The sequence below is a fragment of the Erythrolamprus reginae genome, chromosome 7 (genome assembly GCF_031021105.1).
Source record: "Erythrolamprus reginae isolate rEryReg1 chromosome 7, rEryReg1.hap1, whole genome shotgun sequence".
Taxonomy (NCBI): domain Eukaryota; kingdom Metazoa; phylum Chordata; class Lepidosauria; order Squamata; family Dipsadidae; genus Erythrolamprus; species Erythrolamprus reginae.
This window is the reverse complement of record NC_091956.1, coordinates 60107500-60132578: the sequence shown is the minus strand read 5'-3', so window position 1 is coordinate 60132578 and position 25079 is coordinate 60107500. Positions and strand designations below refer to the sequence as shown.

Below are 25079 nucleotides of genomic sequence, written 5' to 3'. Positions count from 1 at the left end.
GTATATTGTAGAGAAGAACTGTATAATTAAATGCATCAAATTGAATTTAGTACATCTTGGCTAATAAAAACATCAGCCCTAGTTTCACATTTCCTGGCTCTGTGTAGTTTGAGTCAATAGGTTGCAAATATTTTAGCAATGAATATTAATTTATTCCATCTGATTAGACTGCTGAGTCCGAAATACAAGTAAGCAACATTTAATTTTACAATTGGTTACAAGAGTCATTTTCAAACCATAGGGAGATCTTAGTTTAACCCACTTTCATGAAACCAAATGTTGCTTTAGATTCCATGGGAGAAGTTAGAATACAGTATCTAAATTCATAACATAGTTTTCATTACCAAACAGTGCAACATTTAAAGCAAAGTATACTCTAAGAGCAATACAAACAAACAACAAATACATAAATAAATAAATAAATGAACAGACACAGCGACTACTTTTCTTTACAAGGCATCAATGGTATTTCTTATATGAAGATTAAATAGAAACTATAGAATACATGAAAAAAGTCCCAATTTAAAAAATAATACATTATTTTGGCATTTGAAAAAAAAATTATCTATGTACAAATAAGTCCTACCAATTTACAACAGCCTCAAGGTATTACTTAAGTTGACATCCATGCTCACCTGAACTCTTACATATACCACTACATCAACAGGGAAAGAAGAATAAGCTGATGTTGATGAAGATACTAAGGAAGCTGTGGATTCTTCTAAAGGATCTTGCATATCAAATTGCCCAATATCTTCATCTTGTGAACTGATGGCTATTAAAAGAATAAGGAAGTGATTACATATAACTTCTGAAAAATAAAAATTAGGTTATAAAAATGACAGAAAAGTATGATACCTGTATAATTTCTGTCTATTGGAGTTATAGGTATTGTTTCAAGTGCCTTTTCTAGAAAGTCCAACAGGCAAGGGCTAATCACCATTTCCTCAGGCAAAGACTGAAGTGCAACCCAAGCATACAATTTTGCTGTTTTTATGCCACCACTTCCTTTACCTTTGGCTGAAAGATTTGAAAAATAAAGTGAAATACCAGATCACAAACATCAAACAGCACACAAATTAAAAAGTAAGAAAAGTTAATTATAGGTCAACAGTCAGGTTACTTTAATACAATTTCTGACATATTCTTCCTTAAGTTAATATTTTATCTCTGGTTAATCTAACAGATCCTCAGCATTTTTCTAGAGAATATGGCTTAACTAAGATGGATTCAAACCATCAAGAATAAATTTAAATTGACAGTTTAATAAAGTTTCTAATTTTATAATCATGATGACTAAAAAAGATCATTTTTAAATCCTTAAAATGAAATTTCCATTCACACACGCACACATAAATTGAAATACTGGATACTTGACAAAATACTGTAATGAGTATCTGCTATAATTTTCAAGAAAAGAAAAGATATGATTACAGCATCTGTACTGTGCCAACAAGTAATTATCTAATTTCATCTTATGGCCAACTATAGATAGGGAAAATAAGAAAAAGAAAGTGTAGGCTGCCCTTAAATCAGGAGTGAAATGCTACCAGTTCGGACAGATTAAGGAGAAGCATTAGCGGACATGTAGCCTGGTTCGCTGAACCGATAGTGTTGTGGTTAGCTCTGGGGGACAAATCCACATGCTGCAGGCCTGTTTTGCCCCCCCCCCCCCAGTGGAATCTGCTAATGAAGGCTCCTCTGACCAAGAAGACATGAGTGACAGGGAGGAGGAGAGTGTGGCAGACAGCTCAGAAGGAAATCAATTATCTAGCTCCTCCTTGGATTCAGAACAAGAGTTAATGATACAGCCACGCATGCGGAGAGCGATGCATAGGCAACAACAACTGAGAGATTATTATCAAAGAAAATGAGGCCACCTGTGGTTGGGTGGGGCTGTGGTGATTGGTGAGGCAGCCTGTGGGTTTGGCCATTGTGGAGGATTATCTGATCGTTGTGTTTCGTGACTGCTTTACTGACTTTGACCTTTTGTGTGCTGATTTTTCCCTGCTTTGAAACTAAACCAGACCAAAGTGTGTTTCACTTTGTGAAAGAAGAAGGACTGTGAATTGCCTCACAGCTGCAAGCTAAGTATCACAGAACTGATAAGGGACTTGTACAAATTATCAGTTTGTTTGGAGACCAGTGCTCTTTGCTATACCAAAAGAGGGCTTAGTTTAAGTGACTTTTCATTATAAAGAACATTGTTTTGAATTTTCAAACGTGTGTGTGTCTGAAATTTGTACCTGTGAATTTTTGGGAGAAGTCTACCAGAGAGCCCGACAGAACAGATAGCGACAGCTGGCTACAGCTGTGACTAAAAAACCATAATTAAAAAAACATAATCCCATTAAAAAGTTTGTCTAAAGTGACATATCAAGTTACAATATTGGGATCTGCTCAAAAGAATGCATGGCATAAAGCAGCAAATACAATCTAACATGTTCCTAACTAAAGCCAGGGCTGGGCTGCTGCCTGGACCGGGGGGGGGGGTGGGGAAGGCAGCAAAAATTGAGCTCTAAGAGAAACCATTTACAATAGATAAAGTAAAATTTAACCAAAAAGAAAAGCTAATAAGAAAATAATCAAAAGTACTAAACAAAAAAAATGTGAAAAATGTATCACAATATCAAGTACAGTAATACCTCGTCTTACGAACCTAATTGGTTCCAGGGGGAGGTTCCTAAGACGAAAAGTTCGTAAGACGAAACATTGTTTCCCATAGGAAACAATGTAAAATCCATTAATCCGTGCAGGGGAAACCCCCCCCCCCCCGCAAAAAACCGCCGCCGCCCGTCTGTCACCTTTTAAAACAGCCGGGGGGCTTCCCAACAGCCTCCCGAAGCTGAACGCCAAACCCGAACTTCTGAGTTCGGCGTTCGGGAGGCTGCTGGGAAGCCCCCCGGCTGTTTTAAAAGGTGACAGCCGGGCGGCGGGGCTTCCCAGCGGCCTCCCAAACCCGAACTTTTGCCGAACTTCCGGGTTCGGCGTTCGGGAGGCCGCTGGGAAGCCCCTCCGCACGGCTGTCACCTTTTAAAACAGCCGGGGGGCTTCCCAGCAGCCTCCCGAACGCCGAACCCGTAAGTTCGGGTTTGGCATTCGTAAGACGAAAAAAGTTCGCAAGAAGAGGCAAAAATTTTCTGAACCCCGGGTTCGTATCTCGGGTTGTTCATAAGACGAGGGGTTCGTATCTTGAGGTACCACTGTAGGATAGTTTATTAAGTTACAAATACTGATCTAACTCTTGACCCCTACACTTTCACAAAAAAATTACTAAAGTTAAAAGACAAACAATGAAATGTTTACCTGATGGAATAGGTGGAGGTTGAGGAGTTAGTAAGGTTTTAGCCTTGATACGGGTAGGAGGAATAATCTCTTTCATACTATACAACTTTGATTCTTTGGAAAAGGTTCTTTGAAGGGACGATCCTCGAGACGTATTTGGCGACTCAGTTTTTAACATCTTAGAATTGTAATGTAGCTGAAACAAGACAAAGTAAGATTAAATCCATAAGTTTCTGCATAGCCAAAATTTCTGGGGGCAAGGAGCAGTGTAAAGAATAGAAGAGCATAAATTACAAATAACACTTTGAGTGAAATGGAAAATATAGGGACTGGCAGAATTTTGATACCTCAGCAGTGCCACAGGCTGATAGCTTCCATGCCATGCCGCATTGAGGCAGTAATTGCTACAACGAAGTACTGAGTACATATGCATGCTTATACTTTTCAGAGGTCCGATATTGTTCTACGTACAATTCTTGTTTTATTGCTTGCATGTAATATTCTATTTTCCTGTCCTCATAATTATAAAATCCTCACAATTATGACAAATCATTGCTTGAACTATCTTGCTTTACATGTAATAGGTCTCTCTCATATACAGTGTTCCCTCGAGTTTCACGGGGGATGCATTCCGAGACCGCCCGCGAAAGTCGAATTTCCGCGAAGTAGAGATGCGGAAGTAAATACACCATTTTTGACTATGGACAGTATCACAAGCTTTCCCTTAACACTTTAAACCCCTAAATTGCAATTTTCCATTCCCTTAGAAACCATTCAGATTATTACTCACCATGTTTATTTATTAAAGTATATTAAAAAAAATTATTAAAGGCAGACGAAAGTTTGGCGATGACATATGACGTCATCGGGTGGGAAAAACCGTGGTATAGGGAAAAAACCCGCGAAGTATTTTTTAATTAATATTTTTGAAAAACCGTGGCATAGACTTTTCGCGAAGTTCGAACCCGCGAAAATCGAGGGAACACTGTACACCATTTTTGACTATGGTCAGTATCACAAGCCTTCCCTTAACATTTCAAACCCCTAAGTTACCATTTCCCATTCACTTAACAACCATTTACTCACCATTATTACTGGTACTCACCATTCAACAAGACATTTAGTGATCCTGATATTTATAAACATAATTATTTATTAACAATAATTATTTTTTTGTTATTTATTTGCAGAAAATATTAGTTTGGTGATGATGTATGACATCATCGGGTGGGAAAAACCGTGGTATAGGGAAAAAACCCGCAAAGTATTTTTTAATTAATATTTTTTGAAAAACCGTGGTATAGGCTATTCGCGAAGTTCGAACCCGCGAAAATCGAGGGAACACTGTATTAGTTTCACCTTTTAAATTGCATTACTGAAATCAATGAACTTTTGCACAATACAGTGATCCCTCGAGTTTCGCGATCTCGATCTTCGCGAAACGCTATATCGCGATTTTTAAATAAATATTAATTAAAAAAAACCCACTTCCGCGTTTGGCTTCGGGAGTCAGCTGGGAAGCGGTGCGGCTGTTTTAAAAGGTCGCAGCAGGCCTGGGGGGCTTCCCAGCACCCCCCCGAACCCCCAACCCGGGTTCGGGGGGGTGCTGGGAAGCCCCCCAGGCCGGCTGCAACCTTTTAAAACAGCCGCGCCGCTTCCCAGCTGAGTCCTGAAGCCAAACGCCAAAGGCGAACTTCCGCGTTTGGCTTCAGGACTCAGCTGGGAAGCGGCGCGGCTGTTTTAAAAGGTCGCAGCCGGCCTGGGGGGCTTCCCAGCACCCCCCCGAACCCCCAACCTGGGTCTTCCCGGCCGCCCACGCAAAGGGGAAACCCCGGCTCCTCGCTGATGCCCGCCGCTCGCCCGCCAGCAAGAGGGGGAAGACCCAGGGAAGGTTCCTTCGGCCGCCCAGCAGCTGATCTGCTCGGTAGCGCAGCAGCAGCGAGGAGCCGAATCGGGGTTTCCCCTTTGCATGGGCGGCGTGGAACGCAAACTCCACCATCTACGCATGCGCGGCCATAGAAAAAAAGGGCGCGCATGCGCAGATGGTGTTTTTATTTCCGCAACCCTACATCGCGAAAAATCGATTATCGCGAGGGGTCTTGGAACGGAACCCTCGCGATAATAGAGGGATCACTGTATTCTAATTTTTTGAGTTTCACCTGTGTACAGAGGAAATGTCTAAAGTTTTTATTTTTTACCTTGACATCTACACCAGGAATGTAAAATACTGTTGTTTCCACATCAGTAGACTTTGTTTGAAGAGACGCTGGTACTTTCTTTCCAGCCAGTAAGTGGGTAGTTGACGCATAGTTAGTTTGAAATTTCCTTTTTTTAGAGGGAGAGTCTTGATCTAAACTTCGAGAACTGCGATCATAGGTCCTAAATATATATACATATACAGACATAGTCATTATTTTATCACCCTGAATATAAAGGCAATATTAAGTCATTTCAAAAGCTCTGAATAGTCATTGTTAGTTAAATTCACTGATAATACCTCAAGAGAACTGAGAACAGAAATATTTGGCAGGGATTGATTATGCACTTCCATTTGGCTTAATGCTCTCAGTCACACCGCATAGTACGAAAGAATCTATGTCAACTAGGAAGAAGGGAGCATAGTAGCTCAATTGCTTAGGACACGGGTTGGGGATTAGCAAGCCCACGCTTGAAACCTAAGTGCCGCTACATTTGAAAACAATGTAGATACCAAAGATACTTCACCAGAAGAGCCCTTCACTCCTCCACTTGAAACAGAATACCCTACAAAAGCAGACTATCAATCCTAGGTCTAGAAAGCTTAGAACTACGTCGCCTAAAACACGATCTAAGTATTGCCCACAAGATCATATGCTGCAACGTTCTACCTGTCAATGATTATTTCAGCTTCAATCGCAACAACACAAGAGCACGCATCAGATTCAAACTTAATATTAATCGCTCCAAGCTTGACTGTAAAAAATATGACTTCAGCAACTGAGTTGTTGAAGCGTGGAACTCATTACCCTAACCCCCAACATTTTTCCCTTAGACTATCCACGATTGACCTCTCCAGGTTCCTTAGAGGTCAGTAAGGGGCGTGCATAAGTGCACCAGTGTGCCTTCCGTCCCCTGTCCAATTGTCTCTCCTTATCTTTTAGCTTTTCTTCCTTTCAGATATGTTCACCTATACTTTTATATCTTATCTTCTATTCTTTTCTTTACTTATATTATTACATATCTTTCTCTTCAATGTGTACTATGTAGTGGACAAAATAAATAAATAAATAAATAAATAAATAAAATAAATACATGGCAAAGTAAACTCCAGTCCTTTGTTCCAGTTCCTTAATGGGAACATGAAAGGAGCCCATGTAGGCATACCCCAGCCCCCTGGGAAACAGTGATGTCACCGGCTAATGTTTCCAACACAGAAGTGCCTTAAATGATGAAAGAAGCCACTAAAACATTAGATTGTCCTCTATCACCAGTCCAATTCAATTTTTATGTACACTTTTTAAAAAATTCCAACACTTCTTCCTTCCACACTTCTCAATACTGTACTTAAGAGACATTTTACTCTGCCGTTTTAGCCTTGAAGTTGGATAGCTGTTGGTTGTTGATATAAATGACTCGTCCTGAGAAACTCTCTTAACTTTCACAAATATAATTAAAGTCTGGCTTGTCTATAGTATGTGATTCAATGGGTTTAGCTGTGTATTTTCTCTAGTTTTGTGCATTACTCAGAATCTACTGGAGTTGCACAGCCAGTAAATTTAAACATAAGACAAGATGAAATAAGATTTTGTTCTAGATTTCCATGAGTAAACTTTTACAACAGCAAAATATTTCTCCTTCTGCTATCTACCAGATGTATATTTATAATGTGTTTAATTGCATTTAACAATTTATTTCCTCTGGCATCATATTCAGTCTTCCATTCATAACACAACAAAGCCAGAAATGCTGGATGTTTATTGAATTAACAGTAATATGCTGTAAGAGGTCATACAATTTGCTTAAGTTTGATCTGATTAAACATGATTTAAGTAGGCTAACATTTTCCAAAGTATGTCCCAGTGCTCAGTACTGATTTTATATATATACATACATATATATACACACACACAATCATACACAATGGAAAAGATAATCATAAATCCTTTTATACCTGATTATGAGTATTTTATATGCAATTTTAGTAAGACGGACTGTTGATTACACATTTTTATCTCAAAGTTCCTGCCATAAAAAAAGGGTCATTTATTCAAGTTGTCAAATTGTCTTTATATGGAATATCGCAACTGATTGCTGATTAGTATCACTAGAGATTTCATACAAGTTTCAACAGATAATTTTTTTTTGCTACTGCTCTAAACATATGATAGTTTGGTGAATTTGCTCAGCTTTTCGGCATTTTACCTCCTTAAGCTTATGTCATCGTGTTCTTGCTGGAGTGTTGTTGGATGAAGTACACATTTCCCAGAGTCAATTTCAACTCTTACATCAAGTTCAAAGTCAATATTCCTCTCAGTAGTTGTTCCAGTTACACTTCTGTTGGCTGGAGATGATGGCCAACGTTCAGTAAACAATTGGTGAACAGCAGCAAAACCTGTAGCTTTCTTACGAGAAGCAGACCTGCAAAATATTTTAAAATGTAGATTTGACAAACCTACCTTACTGCATGCAATTTGTTAAAATATATTTCCTTTGATATTTTTAACACTGTAGATACATTCAATAGTTAAACTATCTGAGATAACCAGTATTTATTTTAATTGGAAGTGGTATGGAGGTTCTGTGATTGGGCAGGTCCGTTACAATGAGGAAAGAGGAGATAGATATCTATCTCATTTTCTCATTAAAATACATTTAGCCTTTGAGAATAAAATACACAAATATACAATAGTAATCTTCAGTGATGAGAGTTTCTCTTCATGGATTGTGGGTAGTGATGGGCGAACCCAACGGTGTTCGGGTTTGGCAAGTTCAGACGAACTTCATGAAAAGTTCGGCCAAACCCGAATGGTTCGTGGCACCAAACCTCCACTCCCGGAATCCCATCGTTTTTTATTTTTACGGATTTTTTATTTATTTTTATTTTTATTTTTAAGAAAAAGGATGCCGCAGCAGCGCCACAAGCAAAGGGAGGTCCTTTCATGTAATTTTTTTTTAACCTGAAAAGACCTCCCTTTGCTTGCAGCACCGCTGCAGCGTCCTTTTTCGTAAAAATAAAAAAAAATATTTTTACATGAAAAGACCTCCCTTTGAAGGAGCTGGGGAATCCCTCCCACAAAGAGATTCCAGGGGCGGAGCCTTGACGTCACATACACCGGCAGGTTGCTAAGGATGCCAAGGTGATCACTTCCTGGATTCCGGGGGCAGCACTAGAATAACGGAGGGAGGATGGAATCCAGGAAGTTATCACCTTGGCGTCCTTAGCAACCTGCCGGTATACGTGACATCAAAGCTCTGCCCCCGGAATCTCTTCGTGGGATTTCCCAGCTCCTTTTGTGCTTCCCTCCCAGCCTCCCAACCAGCCCACAGCTCCCCGGCGTTCGCCGTCCTCCGCTGCCACCAGCACCCAGCTCCTCCTCCTCTTCTCAGCAGATGACAGCCGGGGGGTGGCTTTCGTGGAGTTCGGCACGAATGCCGAACCAAAGCATGATTTTTTAAAAAAATTCGGGTTCGGGTCTGGCATGCCGAACACCACAAAATTCAGTACGGACCCGAATTGTGTGAGTTCAGTTCACCCAACACTAATTGTGGGAGGAAACAAAAACTAGTCAAAATAGCTGCTTTAAAAGAATTTTAAAATATAATTTATTCACAGTGTTTTATGTAGCCAAAAAAGCAGCTCTGATTAAATGTTACTATAGCAGCATATAATGTTTTAAGAAATGTTCCAGACGCTCATCCCATTCAAAGTAACTAGCAAATTTGTAACAAATGCTATAGTTGTACAGCTAAAAACCAGAACAGGAAGTGCAAAAGAAAATGCTGGGTCCTTAAAATGTTGATACTATATTGTTGTTTAATGAGATATAGAAGACATTTTTTATATGAAATTCATGAATAATTTATTAATTGCATTCAAATCAGATATGTAATGCACCAGCTACCTGTCATCATACTTAAATAGAAAGGGAACTTTCTCAGGCTACTTCAAACTGGCAAGGTTTGAACTTGACATCTTAAAAATCCAAAAATGTGTTAAATATTGAATTACAAGATAGTCCTTTCCAAGAGTCATTATTATTTTCTGCCACTGGCTCTTGCATTTAGTTTTTTTTTTATTTTTGGTTTTCACAGAGGCCCAGGGAGGGTGTTTTTGGCTTACAGAGAGCTTCCGGAGGGATGGGGGAGGGCATTTTTACCCTCCCTCAGCTCCAGGGAAGCCTTTGGAGCCTGAGGAGAGTGAAACACGACCCTATTGGGCCCACCAGAAGTTTAGGAAACAGGCTGTTTCGGGATTCTAGAGGGCCTCCGGGTAGCAGGGGAAGCTGTTTTTGTCCACCCCAGGTATTGAATTATGGGTGTGGGCACTTGTGTATGTGCGATAGCGCACGCTTACGCTCTTTCGGCACCTGAGGAAAAAAAGGTTCACCATCACTGGTCTAGATAAAGCGGAATACAGTGATACCTCGTCTTACAAACGCCTCTTCATACAAACTTTTCGAGATACAAACCCGGGGTTTAAGATTTTTTTGCCTCTTCTTACAAACTATTTTCATCTTACAAACCCACCGCCACTCTGGGATGCCCCGCCTCCAGACTTCCGTTGCCAGAGAAGCACCCGTTTTTGTGCTGCTGGGATTCCCCTGAGGGTCCCCTCTATGGGAAACCCCACCTCCAGACTTCTGTGTTTTTGTGATGCTGCAGGAGAATCCCAGCAGGGGAATCCCAGCAGCACAAAAACAGGTGCTTCGCTGGCAACGGAAGTCCGGAGGTGGGGTTTCCCATGGAGGGGAGACTCAGGGAAATCCCAGCAGCACAAAAATGGGCGCTTTGGCTGGCAAAAGGGGTGAATTTTGGGCTTGCACGCATTAATCACTTTTCCATTGATTCCTATGGAAAATATTGTTTTGTCTTACAAACTTTTCACCTTAAGAACCTCATCCCAGAACCAATTAAGTTTGTAAGACAAGGTATCACTGTATTTTTTTTTAATATTCATCAATATGTGCATATTCAGAGTGGCTATATTGAAATGAATATTCTGTTTTTACAAAGATGCTCACATTGATTTCCGATAAACATATGGCCTCTCTTTGTCATGATCTTCCTCTTTTTCCGAATCTTCACTTGATGAAGACAAGCTGTCATCTCGTCTTCCTTCTTCAGGCTGGAAAGGAATGCTTGGTGAGAAGACAGCTGAAGTTTGGGGTGAATTGAATACTGAGCCTGATCCTTCACTAGTGTGTGAGTTATGGGATAGACCATCAATAGTTACTGACAAATGATCCAATTCTGTCTCCTCTGGAAACTGATTACAAAGAGACAAAAAAGATATTCAAGTTATAGCTATCAACTATCTCAAGGAGTGGGGAGGAAAAATCAGAATCTTAAAGGCAAAGCAGTCAATGTTTCATTTCGTACAGGCCAAAGAACTGAAATCAGCCATGAAATATGTTTTTAAAATAGATGAGTGAGTAACCTTGAAGAAGTACACCAGAAAAAAGGAAGTGAATGCATTTAATTTAGATACAGCAGCAGCTTAGATTGCAATATATCCCACTAGAATAATTAAAAGAAATACTTTAAAGCATAACAAAGCAAGAACCTTATAAGCCTCCAATTAACAAGAGAAAGTAGCAGAAATTGTTAGAAAGCTCATGCAAAATGTAGGCATAGAAACATAGAAACATAGAAGTCTGACGGCAGAAAAAGACCTCATGGTCCATCTAGTCTGCCCTTATACTATTTTCTGTATTTTATCTTAGGATGGATATTAGGCATAGTATGCACCCTATTATCTTGTTTTAAAATAGTAAATATGATTCATTTGAAAAAGCTAGACTTTTAGATAGGAATGTTCTGGGGATAATTTCTGGAATGTTGTTTTGATTCTAAATAAGCGAAGATGTAAATCTTTAGATTTCAAGTAAATCTAAGATGTCAATAGGTGTGGAAAACCCTTAAGGCTTGCAAAGGGACAACTTTTTAAAAACTAGTTTTTACAAAAATAGCTCCAAGTATGGAATGGTAAAAAACTGGTGGGGGGGGGGAGATTAAGGATGAGAAGAGAAATATAATGGAGTTAAATGTAGTTGAAAAAAACATGGCTGTGCTTGGCTTTTCCAACTGGTGCTCATTACCTGCAACACTGTTGCTCTAGGTGCTTCGTGCAAAATGAACCAACGTGATGATGGCCTACATCAGTGTTTCCCAACCTTGGCAACTTGAAGATATTTGGACTTCAACTCCCAGAATTCTCCAGCCAGCATTCGCTGGCTGGGGAATCCTGGGAGTTGAAGTCCAAATATATTCAAGTTGCCAAGATTGGAAAACACTGGCTTACATCACTAAGTCGTTGATTGTACTTGGTTGTTACATTTTACCTGAAGACTTTTGTTTTTATGACTCTAATGATCTTTATGCTCCACAAAAATTAACACATCTGTATACTGTATGCATACTGTATATATTGGCATATCTATGAATATCTGAGCAGTCATGATCAGTTAAGCACTCACTCATAAATTCAAAGTAAAAATAAAATCTACTACCATAAATGGCAAACTGTTTATTGTAATGAACTGATTAAATTAATGTTGGCTCAACTTTAACTGAAACTAGAAGAAATGTATATCTTTATACTTTGGAAAGAAAACTTTGGAAGCTCTGTTACTTATCAGGGAAAGCTTGGAGATAGACAACTCCTTTGGTTCTAAGGGTCACAAATGATTTGGGTTGACTATTCAGGAGCCTCTTATTTGTGTATTTATTCATATACATGCATACGAAAGCACTACGGTATGCCTTCCTTGTATTGCAAATCTCCTGCACTCAGCAATATCAGTTGACAGAGAAAGGCTATTAAAGTCTTAAAGTATAATTTACCAAATGTTGTAGTCATTGCCAAATTTCAGAAAGCACTTATCACTATGTGTCTAGGGAGGCTTCTCATTGAATAAACACTATTATCAGATAACTGTCACAATAAAAAACTCATTTGATCTATACAGAAACAGATTCTTTCAAAAATTCAATGAAGCTAATGTTTAAAATGATCTATAATCTAAGGCTGATACCATCTATGTTTCTATACATTCACCGCTCTATACAGAGAAACATATTACATACAAAAACATTATCCTATTGTTATTCCATCAGAAACAGCAACTATGAAGAAAAGGATTACTAAAGGTAGGTTAAATGCAAAGAGGTAAACTCGGAAGGAAGGGAAGGTGAGGAAAATGAGGAATAATATTTTTTAAGGTGGGTATCATATCCTTGGGAAAATGTTAACTTATTTAGGATGGCAGGACTCTCCCAAGGATTATTAATTCATTTATATTTCAAAGATAATTGTCATAATTTGCATCATAAATGGCTTGCATTTTCACCCATTCACACATTTTTGTTACTTCTCTCTAATGCACATAAAGGTATTTGGGAGAAAAAAATGTCATTCTCTCTCAAGAAATATGGTATTTTTTGATTTTTATAAAAAACTGTAATTCAGGTTCAACGCAAGTAATCACATATTCTGATTTCCCCTCTATCTAACACAGGGGATATACTTGTTCCAAGTATACTAGGGTAGGGAATATAAGCCATGTGTAATTTAACAATGTCTTAAAGTAGTGTCAACTCATTGCATCTGGATTCAACCAAGTTATTTTAAAATTAATGCCATAATCGGAAGAAATAAATTTCAGTAATACCCTCTTCGTTCCTGAACAATTCAATTAAAAAGCATAAAGTGAGTAATAACTATAAGTAGTTGTAACAAATGGCTTACTAGTAATATATCATTTTCTAAAATTATTTTGCAAGGTTTCCTATGAGCTTCTATTCTACAAAACAGTTGTTTTTGGTGTAAAAGTTATATCATTCAAAAACTGTTAAAATAGTTTTGGGATTGAGAGTATTTAAAGGTGCCAAGGGGTGAATACTGTCCCAGTTGTGAGGTATTGTATTATGTGTTCTGCTTAGGTGGTAGATATGATCAATGAAGCAGAATTTCCATGCAGTTATTTAGTATACTTGTTGATTTTACAAATACCTGAAAATACCCTTCCCTTGGATAGCTGGATTGTTGTGCAATCCCCAAACCTGTTCCATTCAACTTAATTAAAAATGAAAAAGAGAAATTATTAAAATAACACAGTACATAATCCTGGGCTCTGCTGTTTTGATATTTTTTTATTAAAGATCTAGATTAAGGAATTGGATATTCCGATCAACATCTTTCCTTTAATCCAGGAATACCAAATTTGCGGCACCTAACTTTTAAAAAGTGAATAGAAAGACACAAGTGTTAGATGGGTGAGTCCTGCTCATTTACTATTTCTGAGTCCTGACTCAGAAGTAGTAAATGTGACAAGGATCCAAAGATTCTGTTAGATCACACTGACATTAATGACCCTAGAGTGAAATTACAGCAAAGGCTTCAACATAGCGAAGGGATGGAAAACCAAGTCCCATGAGAGTATGTTTAGCCTGAAAAGCAGAAGCTAACACAGGACAGGACAGCAGTCTTCATATAGCTAAAGGGTTGTCCTACAGAAATAGGACATTAATGTTCTCCATTAATGTGCAGGATGGACTACAGTTAATGAGTATAAACTACAGAAAAGGAGATTCAATTATTATTTATTCGATTTTTATGCCGCCCTTCTCCTTAGACTCAAGGTGGCTTACAACATGTTAGCAATAGCACTTTTTAACACAGCCAGCATATTTCATTTCATTTCATTTATTGGATTTATATGCCGCCAATCCGGGTCCTCATTAGATATTAGATTAGATGTTGAAATGAATTATCTGACAGTAAAAATGATCGCCTAGTGGAGTAGGTTGCTCCATTAAGTAGTATGTTGGCTTTCACTATAGATTTTCAAATAAATAGATATATTTGCCAAAAATGGTTTAGCAAATTGTGAATTCAAGCAGGGATTTATGAGTAGATGACCTAGAGCAGACATGGGTCCAGATTTGGCCCACAGGACCACCCGAGACGGTGAGGGATCGGCCTCCTCTGCCCCAGCTGATCTAGGCGCCCTCCCCAGTGCAGGCACAAGAGGTTCTGCAGAACACACAGTGCAAGTGGATCCGAGCATTGTGATCACTGAGTTGGCCCTCTAAGCAGCAGACAGAGGCAGAGGGGCAAAGGGAAGCAGTGATCTGTCTTGCCAGATACGTTGGGCGGCTGTCTGCCCACTCAGCTGCTCCGACCCACCATTTGTCTTTGTATTATATTTGTATTTGTATTTATTAAATTTGTATGCCGCCCCTCTCCGAAGACTCGGGGCAGCTAACAACAATATAAAAAGACAATGTAAACAAATCCGGAGAGGGGCGACAATCAATCAATCAATCAATCAATCAAATAAACAAACAAACAAACAAACAAATAAATAAATCTAATATTAAAACAATCTTTAAAAACCCCAATTTAAAGAACCACTCATACATACAAACATACCATGTATAAATTCTATACGCCTAGGGGGAAGGGAAATTTCAATTCCCCTATGCCTGACGACAGAGGTGGGTTTTAAGGAGCTTGCGAAAGGCAAGGAGGGTGGGGGCAACTCTGATATCTGGGGGAGCTGGTTCCAGAGGGCCGGGGCCGCCACAGAAAAGGCTCTTCTCCTGGGTCCCGCCAAACGACATTGCTTAGTCAACCCGGAGAAGGCCAACTCTGTGGGACCTAATTTGTTTAAATTGGCTTGTGCAAGGCCATTGCAGCACGGATGAGCCAGGTGGCCACTTGGCTTCCCCCAGCAGGTTGAATCGCATGCCTGCCCCATGCCTATGCCTCTCTCTGCCTCTGCCTCTCAATGTAAGGCTCACTCTTTACTATCCAACCTCATCCTTCAGCTCCGCCCAGCTCCGTGGGATGAGCCTCCTTCAGCACTAACAGCAGCAGCCCACTCCTCTGTCAGAGACAATGGATCCTCCCAGCCCTGCCCACACCACCAAGCAATGTCCAGCTAGCCACACCCACCCAGACAGCTGCAACCAGCCCCCTGCAGGTAATCACACTCCTAATGCAGCCCTCAATGAAATCAAGTTGGACACCACTGACCTAGAAGCATCTTCCAATTCTACTGTGTGTGTGTGTACGTGTGTGTGTGTGTGAGAGAGAGAGAGAATATATGACACTGGCACAAATAAAAAGAAATAATCACAGCATACATGTATACTCAAAGCATTCATTGAAGTTCTTAAGGATTGCCTTACCATATCTTGTAGATTGAAAATTACTCTGGACCCAGCAGATGGCCCTTCAACACAAATTTCTGGAACTTCTTCACTTTCCCCAAGCCTTATACAATAAAATAACAGTAACATGGAATTATGACATTTGTAAATATTATTTTATTTATATTATTTTATTACTACTTGAGAAGGCAAAATATGACTCCCTCCATTCCCCCAAAATGTCACATTTCTCTGTTACAGCTATTGTCAGACTAATGGGAAAAAATTAAATAGAGGTAAACTCAAACACACTTTAAGGAACTACTGAAATATTTTTAAAAATATTAAAAAGAAACCATGTAGTTTAAAGCTGCTGGCTCTTTTCATATATTAGCATGGAATTCAAAACACTGTTATCTCTAGAGATGACAAAATGATACTCATAGAAACCACTTCCAGTAGGGCATAACAGACACCTCACTTCTTAACAAATTAAAATAACATTAAACAGAAATAATTAAAGAAGTCATGATGCAAAACAAAGCTTCATTCTTATTTCTAATAAGCTTTTTGGCGCACAGGGGCTCAATGTGAGTACATGACTTAGGACTGACCAGTCTTCATAACAAATATTTTATAGGTTTTCTCATTGCATATACTCAAAAATAAAAATATTACTGATCTAAAAAAGATCCCTATCCCATCTTACCTTGTTCTGTCCATTCTCTTCAGAGTTGGTCTTCCTGAAGCTGATATACCTTTAGCTCGACTATAGCTGGGTTTATATCCTAAGCCCCATTTATCTTTCAGAGATGCTGCCTGAGATATACAAAGCATATTATTCTCACATTTTAATCTGACAGTATTCCTGCATAATTCAGAAATTTGGCACACAAGATGCTAAGCACGTAAGATTAATACTAAGTATCACGTAAGCAATCGAAAAACAAGCAAACTTAGATTTATATGAACCTAATAAACATAGAAACATAGAAGACTGATGGCAGAAAAAGACCTCATGATCCATCTAGTCTGCCCTTATACTATTTTCTGTATTTTATCTTAGGGTGGATATATGTTTATCCCAGGCATGTTTAAATTCAGTTACTGTGGATTTATCAACTACGTCTGCTGGAAGTTTGTTCCAAGGATCTACTACTCTTTCAGTAAAATAATATTTTCTCATGTTGCTTTTGATCTTTCCCCCAACTAACTTCAGATTGTGTCCCCTTGTTCTTGTGTTCACTTTCCTATTAAAAACACTTCCCTCCTGGACCTTATTTAACCCTTTGACATATTTAAATGTTTCGATCATGGCCCCCCTTTTCCTTCTGTCCTCCAGACTATACAGATTGAGTTCATTAAGTCTTTCCTGATAGGTTTTATGCTTAAGCCCCGAGCAGTTATAAAAACAGTATATACTGTAAACAGGTTGGAGCAGGGGTCTGCAAACTGTGGCTCCAAAGCCGCATATGGCTTTTTGGTCTCAAGGGGCACTTCAATCCCTAATCTTGTTTTTGGTATATGTGACTATTCTCTATTTTTAATAATATGAAAACAGAACGGATATGACTGAAAAGGAGCTTAAAAATGGCTCACCCTCATACTTGACCTGCGTAGCTTTTTACGGACATCTCGGCGAATGTCATTGACAGCTACTGACTCTAACTGTTGGTATCGTTGAATTTCTTGATTTATTGTTCCTTCGCTTGCACCCAGTTTCCTAAAGACAAGATTGATAAATAAAATCTCACAATCAATCATTCAATAGCAATAGCATTTGTTAAGAATGGTGGCTTATTTGCAGAGGTTTTCTCTTCATTTTGAAAGGTGGCCATAAAGGAAAACAATTATGCAAAGCACTTTGGGTGACTTATTGCAATGAAATATAGTATATCGTCAAAATATACAGTGATACCTCGTCTTACAAACCCCTTGTCATACAAACCCAGGGTTTCAGATTTTTTTGCCTCTTCTTCCAAACTATTTTCACCTTACAAACCCAAGCCACCGCCACTGGGAAGCGCCCGTTTTTGTGCTGCTGGGATTCCCCTGAGGCTCCCCTCCATAGGAAACACCACCTCCGGACTTCCGTGTTTTTGCGATGCTACAGGGGAATCCCAGCAGCACAAAAACGGGCGCTTCGCTGGCAACGGAAGTCCGGAGGTCGGATCTCCCAGCGAGGGGAGCCTCAGGTGAATCCCAGCAGCGCAAAAACGGGTGCTTTGCTGGCAACGGAAATCCGGAGGTCGGGTTTCCCAGCGAGGGGAGCCTCAGGGGAATCCCAGCAGCGCAAAAACGGGTACTTCAACTGGCAAAAGGGGTGAGTTTTGGGCTTGCACACATTAATCGCTTTTCCATTGATTCCTATGGGAAACATTGTTTCGTGTTACAAACTTTTCACCTTACAAACCTTGTCCCGGAACCAATTAAGTTCGTAAGACGAGGTATCAGTGTACAGTACAGTATTTGCCAAATTAAATTAAGGGATTTATAATGTCCTGTAATTAGGGGTCGTTGGTGCTCTCTGAGCTTTCTTGCAGATGTTTCATTACCTTTCATTACTCTAACTAGGTAACATCATCCTTACTAGCACTGATGATGTTACCTACTTAAGGGTAATAAAAAATTTGCAAGAAAACAAGCAAATTCAGAGAGCACCAAGTACCTCTCATTTGAACCCTGAACTACAAATATTCTTCTCTATTGGTGACCTGTAATTTTTAGCAGAGGGTATCAATTGAAAAAAGAATTCTGTCAGGCATCACTAATTAAAGCACAGATTCTTAAGTTGACCGACACCACAATCTCTTGGGGAGAAAAATAATAACATATTTAACGATTTAATGTTGGGCCAAATACATTACTTTCTAAAATGCACAAAATCTTTATCTTATTGTCTTAACTTAAGCCTATTTTATCAGTGATATCTAGAAATTGGTTTTTAGACATTTTTCTTTCTCCACTCAAAACTTTTGTTTTTTAAAAGCTGGAAATATGAATATTTAATAAAAATGTCATTAATGTACACTCCCATATGTGCTCCAACAACAATTATACTACTATATACCACATTGAAACTCACTAACCACTAGTGGGATACTGTCTTTTATAATATGATCCTTGTGCATCCCATGAGGTTAGCTACTTGCAAAAATGATTGGGGTTTGCACATCGAAATGTCGAACAAAGAGTCTAGCAAATTTTGACAGTGTGTTCACACTTTTCTAGGGTCACTGCACTGTGGGACTATGTGGGCAAAACAGGAGTAGATTTTGACAGTACTCCCACTTCTTACACAGGTAAAGTTGGCACACTGTTAAGACTGCGCTGGCTGCCGATCGGTTTCCGGTCACAATTCAAAGTGTTGGTAATGACCTTTAAAGCCCTACATGGCATTGGGCCAGAATACATCCGGAACCGCCTTCTACCGCACGAATCCGGAACCACCTTCTACCGCATGAATCCCAGCGGCCAATAAGGTCCCACAGAGTTGGCCTTCTCCGGGTCCCGTCGACCAAACAATGTCGTTTGGCGGGCCCCAGGGGAAGAGCCTTCTCTGTGGCGGCCCCGGCCCTCTGGAATCCACTCCCTCCAGAGATTAGAATGGCCCCCACCCTCCTTGTTTTTCGCAAATTACTCAAGACCCACCTTTGTCGCCAGGCATGGGGGAGTTAGGATATTCCTTCCCCTAGGCCATTACAAGTTATGTATGGTATGTTTGTGTGTATGTTTGGATTTTATAATAAGGGTTTTTAGTTGTTTTATTAAATTGGATTGTTACATGTTGTTGTTTTTTATCATTGTTGTTAGCTTCCCCGAGTCTGCGGAGAGGGGCGGCATACAAATCCAATAAATAATAATAAAATAATAATAACTTGCTCAGAGTTCAAGCAGCCAAAATGGGAGACTTTTCACACCATTCCTACTTTGCCTATTGAACTCTGATTAGCTTTACAAAAAGATTGTTATTCCTCAATTTGTGATATGGGGGAGGGAGTCAAATCACAGATTGAGAGCCTCTTAATTCAATCTTTATAAAATAAAAATAAACAATGTTATTTTGATTATAAAAAGTTGTTTGGAAACAACATACTTACTTTAAATCTTCAATTACTTTAGCCTGTTCATTCAACTCCCTGATATCAACTAAGCGCTTCACATACTTCCTTCCTCTTTGCTCTCCAGGCTGATTGGTAGATCCCTGTTTCCGATAATCAGCATTCTCCTGTTTAAAAAAATAAGGAAAGCATTTACTTCATTGCCCCCAAGCAGTTTTAATGACTAAAATGAAGACAGAAGAAGTTCAGCACCACCAATCAAAATACATGCAGAATCAGTTTAAGAAAAAGTCAGATGATTTTTTGATTTTCCAGTACCCATAATTCATCATTTGTTTAAAAAGATTCTACACGTGCTACATACATGTCCCCATGAGCAAGACCTGCCCACTTGTAAGTGTGGACTGTGAAAACAAGACGTATAACGTGATGCTGATCCCACCAGATATTCTACAGGAACAGAGTAACGTTGATTTTTGGGGCTCAAACCCAACAGGTGATTTACAATCCGCTGCCCAAAAGTGAGCTTGCATGTGTCTCCACATAAAGAACCACCTTCTGATCTCTAGATGATAATAAATAGCAAGATTAATACTTCAGGAAATGAAACGTCCATTTTTCTTATGACTGCCCCAGCTCTGCCTGTACTATTCTTTCAAACATCTTCGTTACACTTTATTCAGGTATTGCCTAAATCTGCTACTATCTATTCCCTAACTACATGTTGTCAGTGTGACCTGCTTTCCGCCTCCTCTGTTGTGATCATAGCTACTCTTTGTCATAATTCCAAATGGTCAATCAATTTGAATTTATACTGTTCTGGATAAGCAAACTGAGCTAATTTTAACCAATTCTGAGTTTATCTTTCACCAAATAATTACTGCAAAACTGCTTCTGGAAATCCAGGGTACTTTAGATTTGTTTCCCTTAAATATCAGTTCATATTTTGAAGCTAGTAATAATTTCCAAGGTTTGTGAATGTATCTGCAAAGTTATTATACAAAAATTTAAGAACTCTATTGTGATATGTGAGTTACCAGCAAGAAATGAAGTCCTTTGCTTTTTAGTTAACAAATACATCTTCAGCACTGCTAAATATAACAAGCACTTTAGTGACTAACGCTATTCTCTGATAACATATACAGTAATACCTCGTCTTACGAACCTAATTGGTTCTGGAAAAGTTTGTAACACAAAACAATGTTTCCCATAAGAAACAATGTAAAAGCGATTAATGTGTGCAAGGAGGGAAAAAAATTGCAAAATGGCGCTCCACCGCCCGGCTGTCATCTTTTAAAACAGCCGGGGGGGCTTCTCGGCGTTCTCCCTAACCTGAACCTGAACTTTTCGGGTTCGGGAGGCGGCCGAGAAGCGCTGCTGCCCGGCTGTCACCTTCTGAAACAGCCGGGGGGGCTTCTCGGCGTTCTCCCGAACGCCAAACCTGGAAGTTCAGCAAACGTTCGGGTTCGGGTTCCGGAGGCCACCGAGAAGCACCCGGCTGTTTCAGAAGGTTACAGCCAGGCGGCGCCCGGCGGAGTGCCATTTTTGCAATCAGCAGCGACGTTTTCGGACGATCTGGAGGCTGAAACGGAGGTGGGGAATCCCAATAGGGAATTCCATGGGCGGAGCTTTGATGTCACGAAGACGTCCTTCCTGGAGGCCACGTTTCAGCCAAAAAATTTCCGAACCCCCGGTTCGTATCTCGAAATGTTCGTATCACAGGGGGTTCGTATCACGAGGTACAACTGTATATAGAAGAAAAGGATACAACAAATCTAAAGTTTGCATAATTATGTACCATTGCTAAATTGCATAATACATTACTTGTTTTTATTGTTAATGTAACAAATGAAGGAAGGATTAGTTTACTGACCATGCTAACAGTGGGAGACATTGTATCAATTTCATCTTCATCAGATAGGTCAGCTATATTAACGGAATTCAAATCAGCAATGTCATCTAAATCTTCTTCTCCTGTCAAAGTTGTGAGAGTATTTCCTAAAGCATTTAATCTTTTCCCAATGTTAGGATCCATGTGTACATCAATGCCACACATCTTCCACAGGACATTAAGAGTCCATGTTCCAGCACTGTTACTCTCTGTTTCAACAGAAATCGGGGAAATGTATTAGGACTATGCTTTAAGATTGGAGCGTGCAAAACTAAGATAGGGAGTTGCATTAATCCTTTTAAGACATACTTCATCTTATGCGCCAGACATGCTAAGGAAAATGTGAACAATTTTTAAACCAAATCACACAGAATAGCTTGAAATATACAACTCTTTTCTTGTTGATACACAGGAAAGAAATACTATAAAGACAAGGATGGACCTAGAGGATCCTTCAAATAGAAAATTAAAGCAAATGTAATACTCTATTCTTAAAAGTTCAGATCTTATTTTATAATACAATGGTACCTCATCTTACGAACACCTCTTCTAACGAACTTTTTGAGATACAAACCCGGTGTTTAAGATTTTTTTGCCTCTTCTTCCGAACTATTTTCACCTTACGAACCCAAGCCGCTGCTGCTGAGATAAATGGGTTTCTTTTTTTCCCCTTTTTTGAAGAAAGAAAAGGGAGGGGCGGCTTGGAGGGGGAAAGAGTTTGCAGAGAACAGCATGCTTGCAGAGGCACTGAAAGGGTGTCTTTTGAAGAAAGAAAAGGGAGGGACGCCCCCCTTGCCTTTCTTCCTTCCCACTCACCCTTTAGCCTAGCCTTGCTTCTTCCACCCACCCCCTTTAGCTGCTCCTCCCTGCCCTCTGTTCGCCTCCCTTCTAAAGTTTGGGATTTTCCTGAAGGATTTGCAGGCATTATTTGCTTTTACATTGATTCCTATGGGAAACATTGTTTCGTCTTACGAACTTTTCACCTTACGAGCCTCCTCCTGGAACCAATTAAGTTCATATCATGAGGTACCACTGTATATCATTCCCTTTTGTTGAAAAGAAATTATGATAAAACGTTCCAAGATATTCTAATATCCTGATTCATTTGTTAAAAAATATGTACTACTTACTATTAAGAATCAAAAAAGGTAAGAGCTGAGACTGACAAGGCAAGACACTAAGAATCCCAGGCTACAGGGAAGCGTTAAATACTGCCACCCAGAAACCAGTTGAATATCTGCGAACTTGGAAAATCATGAGTAAAAATTTAAATTCTGGAGCATGGGTGTATATAAAGGCTCCAATTTCTTCACCTCATGTTGGGCAAACGTATCTTTCAAGCTTCACTCTTGCCTGCAATAAAGCTCCAGATCTGTGTTTCCTTCTGTCAAAATGACTGTCTGGAGAGCTAAAATTTACTACCAAACCCTGATGAGAAATCTGGCAATAGCAATCAGTTTGTTGTCGCTGAATGTAATTCTCTTAATTTAAACAGTGAGATAAGATGGTGCATGCTAGAAAAAAAAATACTTCTTCAGAGTTATCAAAGTTGATTTGAAAAAGAATATTAAGACACTGTTGTAAAATTTTGCCAATAGAGGAGCCTTTTTAATCTTACCTGCAGCTGCTTGCCCAGTTGTCCTTGAACACACTTCATAGGTGCCATCTGGTACTACACCTAAAGAATGAAGAATATAGAATATAATGTACATACCAGTTCACCAAAGATTTCTTTTAAATTATAGTTGTAGAGTGTTCCCTCGATTTTCGCGGAGGATGCGTTCCGAGACTGCCCGCGAAAGTTGAATTTCCGCAAAGTAGAGATGTGGAAGTAAATACACTATTTTTGGCTATGAACAGTATCACAAACCTTCCCTTAACACTTTAAAGTCCTGAATTGCAATTTCCCATTCCCTTAGCAACCATTTAGATTATTACTCACCATGTTTATTTATTAAAGTTTATTTTAAAAAATATTTATTAAAGGCAGATGAAAGTTTGGCGATGACATATGACGTCATTGATCGAGAAAAACCGTGGTATAGGGAAAAATCCCGCGAAGTATTTTTTAATTAATATTTTTGAAAAACCGTGGTATAGACTTTTCGTGAAATTCGAACCCGCAAAAATCGAGGGAACACTGTATAAGCATTTAAACAAAATTTGAATTAAATGTATTGTCCTTCTCAAACTGATAAGCCATTGATTTGGACAAATACAATGCTTAGCAAATTCTTACTGAAATTCCCAGTTTTTCCCAAGAACTATTTTTCTGTGATGCAATATATTAAGAAGTTCATGGAAACTAATTCTATTACCACTCTAAACTTAAACTATAGCCTAGAACAGTGTTTCCCAACCTTGGCCACTTGAAGATATCTGGACTTCAACTCCCAGAATTCCCCAGCCAGCGAATGCTGGTTGGGGAATTCTGGGAGTTGAAGTCCAGATATCTTCAAGTGGCCAAGGTTGGGAAACACTGGCCTAGAACATTGATGGCGAACCTATGGCACATGTGCCAGAGCTGGTACACGGAGCCATATCTGAGGGGCATGTAAGGCATCTGATTTTTGGCCTTCAGGAAGGCCATTTCACCCTCTGGAGGCTTCAGGAAAGCTTCCCTGAAGTCTTAGAGTATGAAAAACCAAACAACAGGCAAACCAGAAGTTTGGAAAAACAGATTTCCCATTTGCCCGTTGTGCTGTTTTTTGCACTCTGGAGGCTTCAGGGAAGCTTCCTGAAGCCCCAGAGTGCGAAAAATAGCCCAACGGGCAAACCAGAAGTCTGCTTTTCCGAAATTCTGGTTTGCCCATTTTTTCACTGCCCCAGGCTTCAATGAGGCCTGTGCACATGTGCGGAAGCCAGAAAGGGTTTTGAGCGTGTGCAGGGTCAGCGTGGGGGGTATGCACATGTTGGGGGGGGGGTTTATCCCTTTTGGCACATAGACCAAAGAATGTTCACCATCACTGGCCTACAACATATATTTTAAATTCTAAAAAGTCAAGTAAGTTACTAAGAAAAATGCTTACAAGCATTCATCACGAGATCTCCTCGTATTTCTGGCTTCCAATCATCCCAGCTGGTTTCAAAGCCATCAGCAAAGCGGATGCAGAAGTTTTTAAAATGACCTTTGCTGACCAGGGATTCTGAAGAGCAGGCGGTGATCAAAGTGCTTTCAATAGTCAAGACTAATGCAGAGCCAGTGTCCAGGTCGGTTGTGTGGGTTGTCTGTAGTAAGAGAAGGTAACTATAGCAGTAAAATTTGTTTATTTCAACATCAAAATTCAATGTTGTTTTCACAGTTAAGAGTTCTCCTCCCAAACCCTATAGCCTCTTTTTTTATTATATACACCATCTTCAGAGTTACTCTAAAATAAATGGTTTTCAATTAACAAACCATTTATTTTTGAAATAGTTTATTAAAACTTGCCCTTAAAACAAAAGTGCTACTTCTTTATCAATAAGCAAGTCAAAAATAAATACGGTTG

The 25079-nt window shown here is 39.4% G+C and overlaps 1 protein-coding gene across 1 annotated transcript in view; it reads right to left on the bottom strand.

The window, feature by feature from the left end:
- The window catches only part of BLTP1 (bridge-like lipid transfer protein family member 1), a 203279-nt gene that overhangs the window by 30386 nt on the left and 147814 nt on the right, over nt 1-25079 (bottom strand). The window contains exons 58-72 of the mRNA XM_070757683.1: nt 24621-24819; nt 23210-23269; nt 21574-21800; nt 20065-20265; nt 19740-19867; nt 17239-17362; nt 16349-16458; nt 15679-15763; nt 13496-13558; nt 10506-10750; nt 7687-7902; nt 5484-5664; nt 3307-3481; nt 859-1020; nt 636-775 (exon numbers count right to left, since the gene is read on the bottom strand). Of these exons, the coding sequence (XP_070613784.1) occupies nt 636-775; nt 859-1020; nt 3307-3481; nt 5484-5664; nt 7687-7902; nt 10506-10750; nt 13496-13558; nt 15679-15763; nt 16349-16458; nt 17239-17362; nt 19740-19867; nt 20065-20265; nt 21574-21800; nt 23210-23269; nt 24621-24819 (2316 nt within the window). The remainder of the gene's footprint in view (nt 1-635; nt 776-858; nt 1021-3306; nt 3482-5483; nt 5665-7686; nt 7903-10505; nt 10751-13495; nt 13559-15678; nt 15764-16348; nt 16459-17238; nt 17363-19739; nt 19868-20064; nt 20266-21573; nt 21801-23209; nt 23270-24620; nt 24820-25079) is intronic.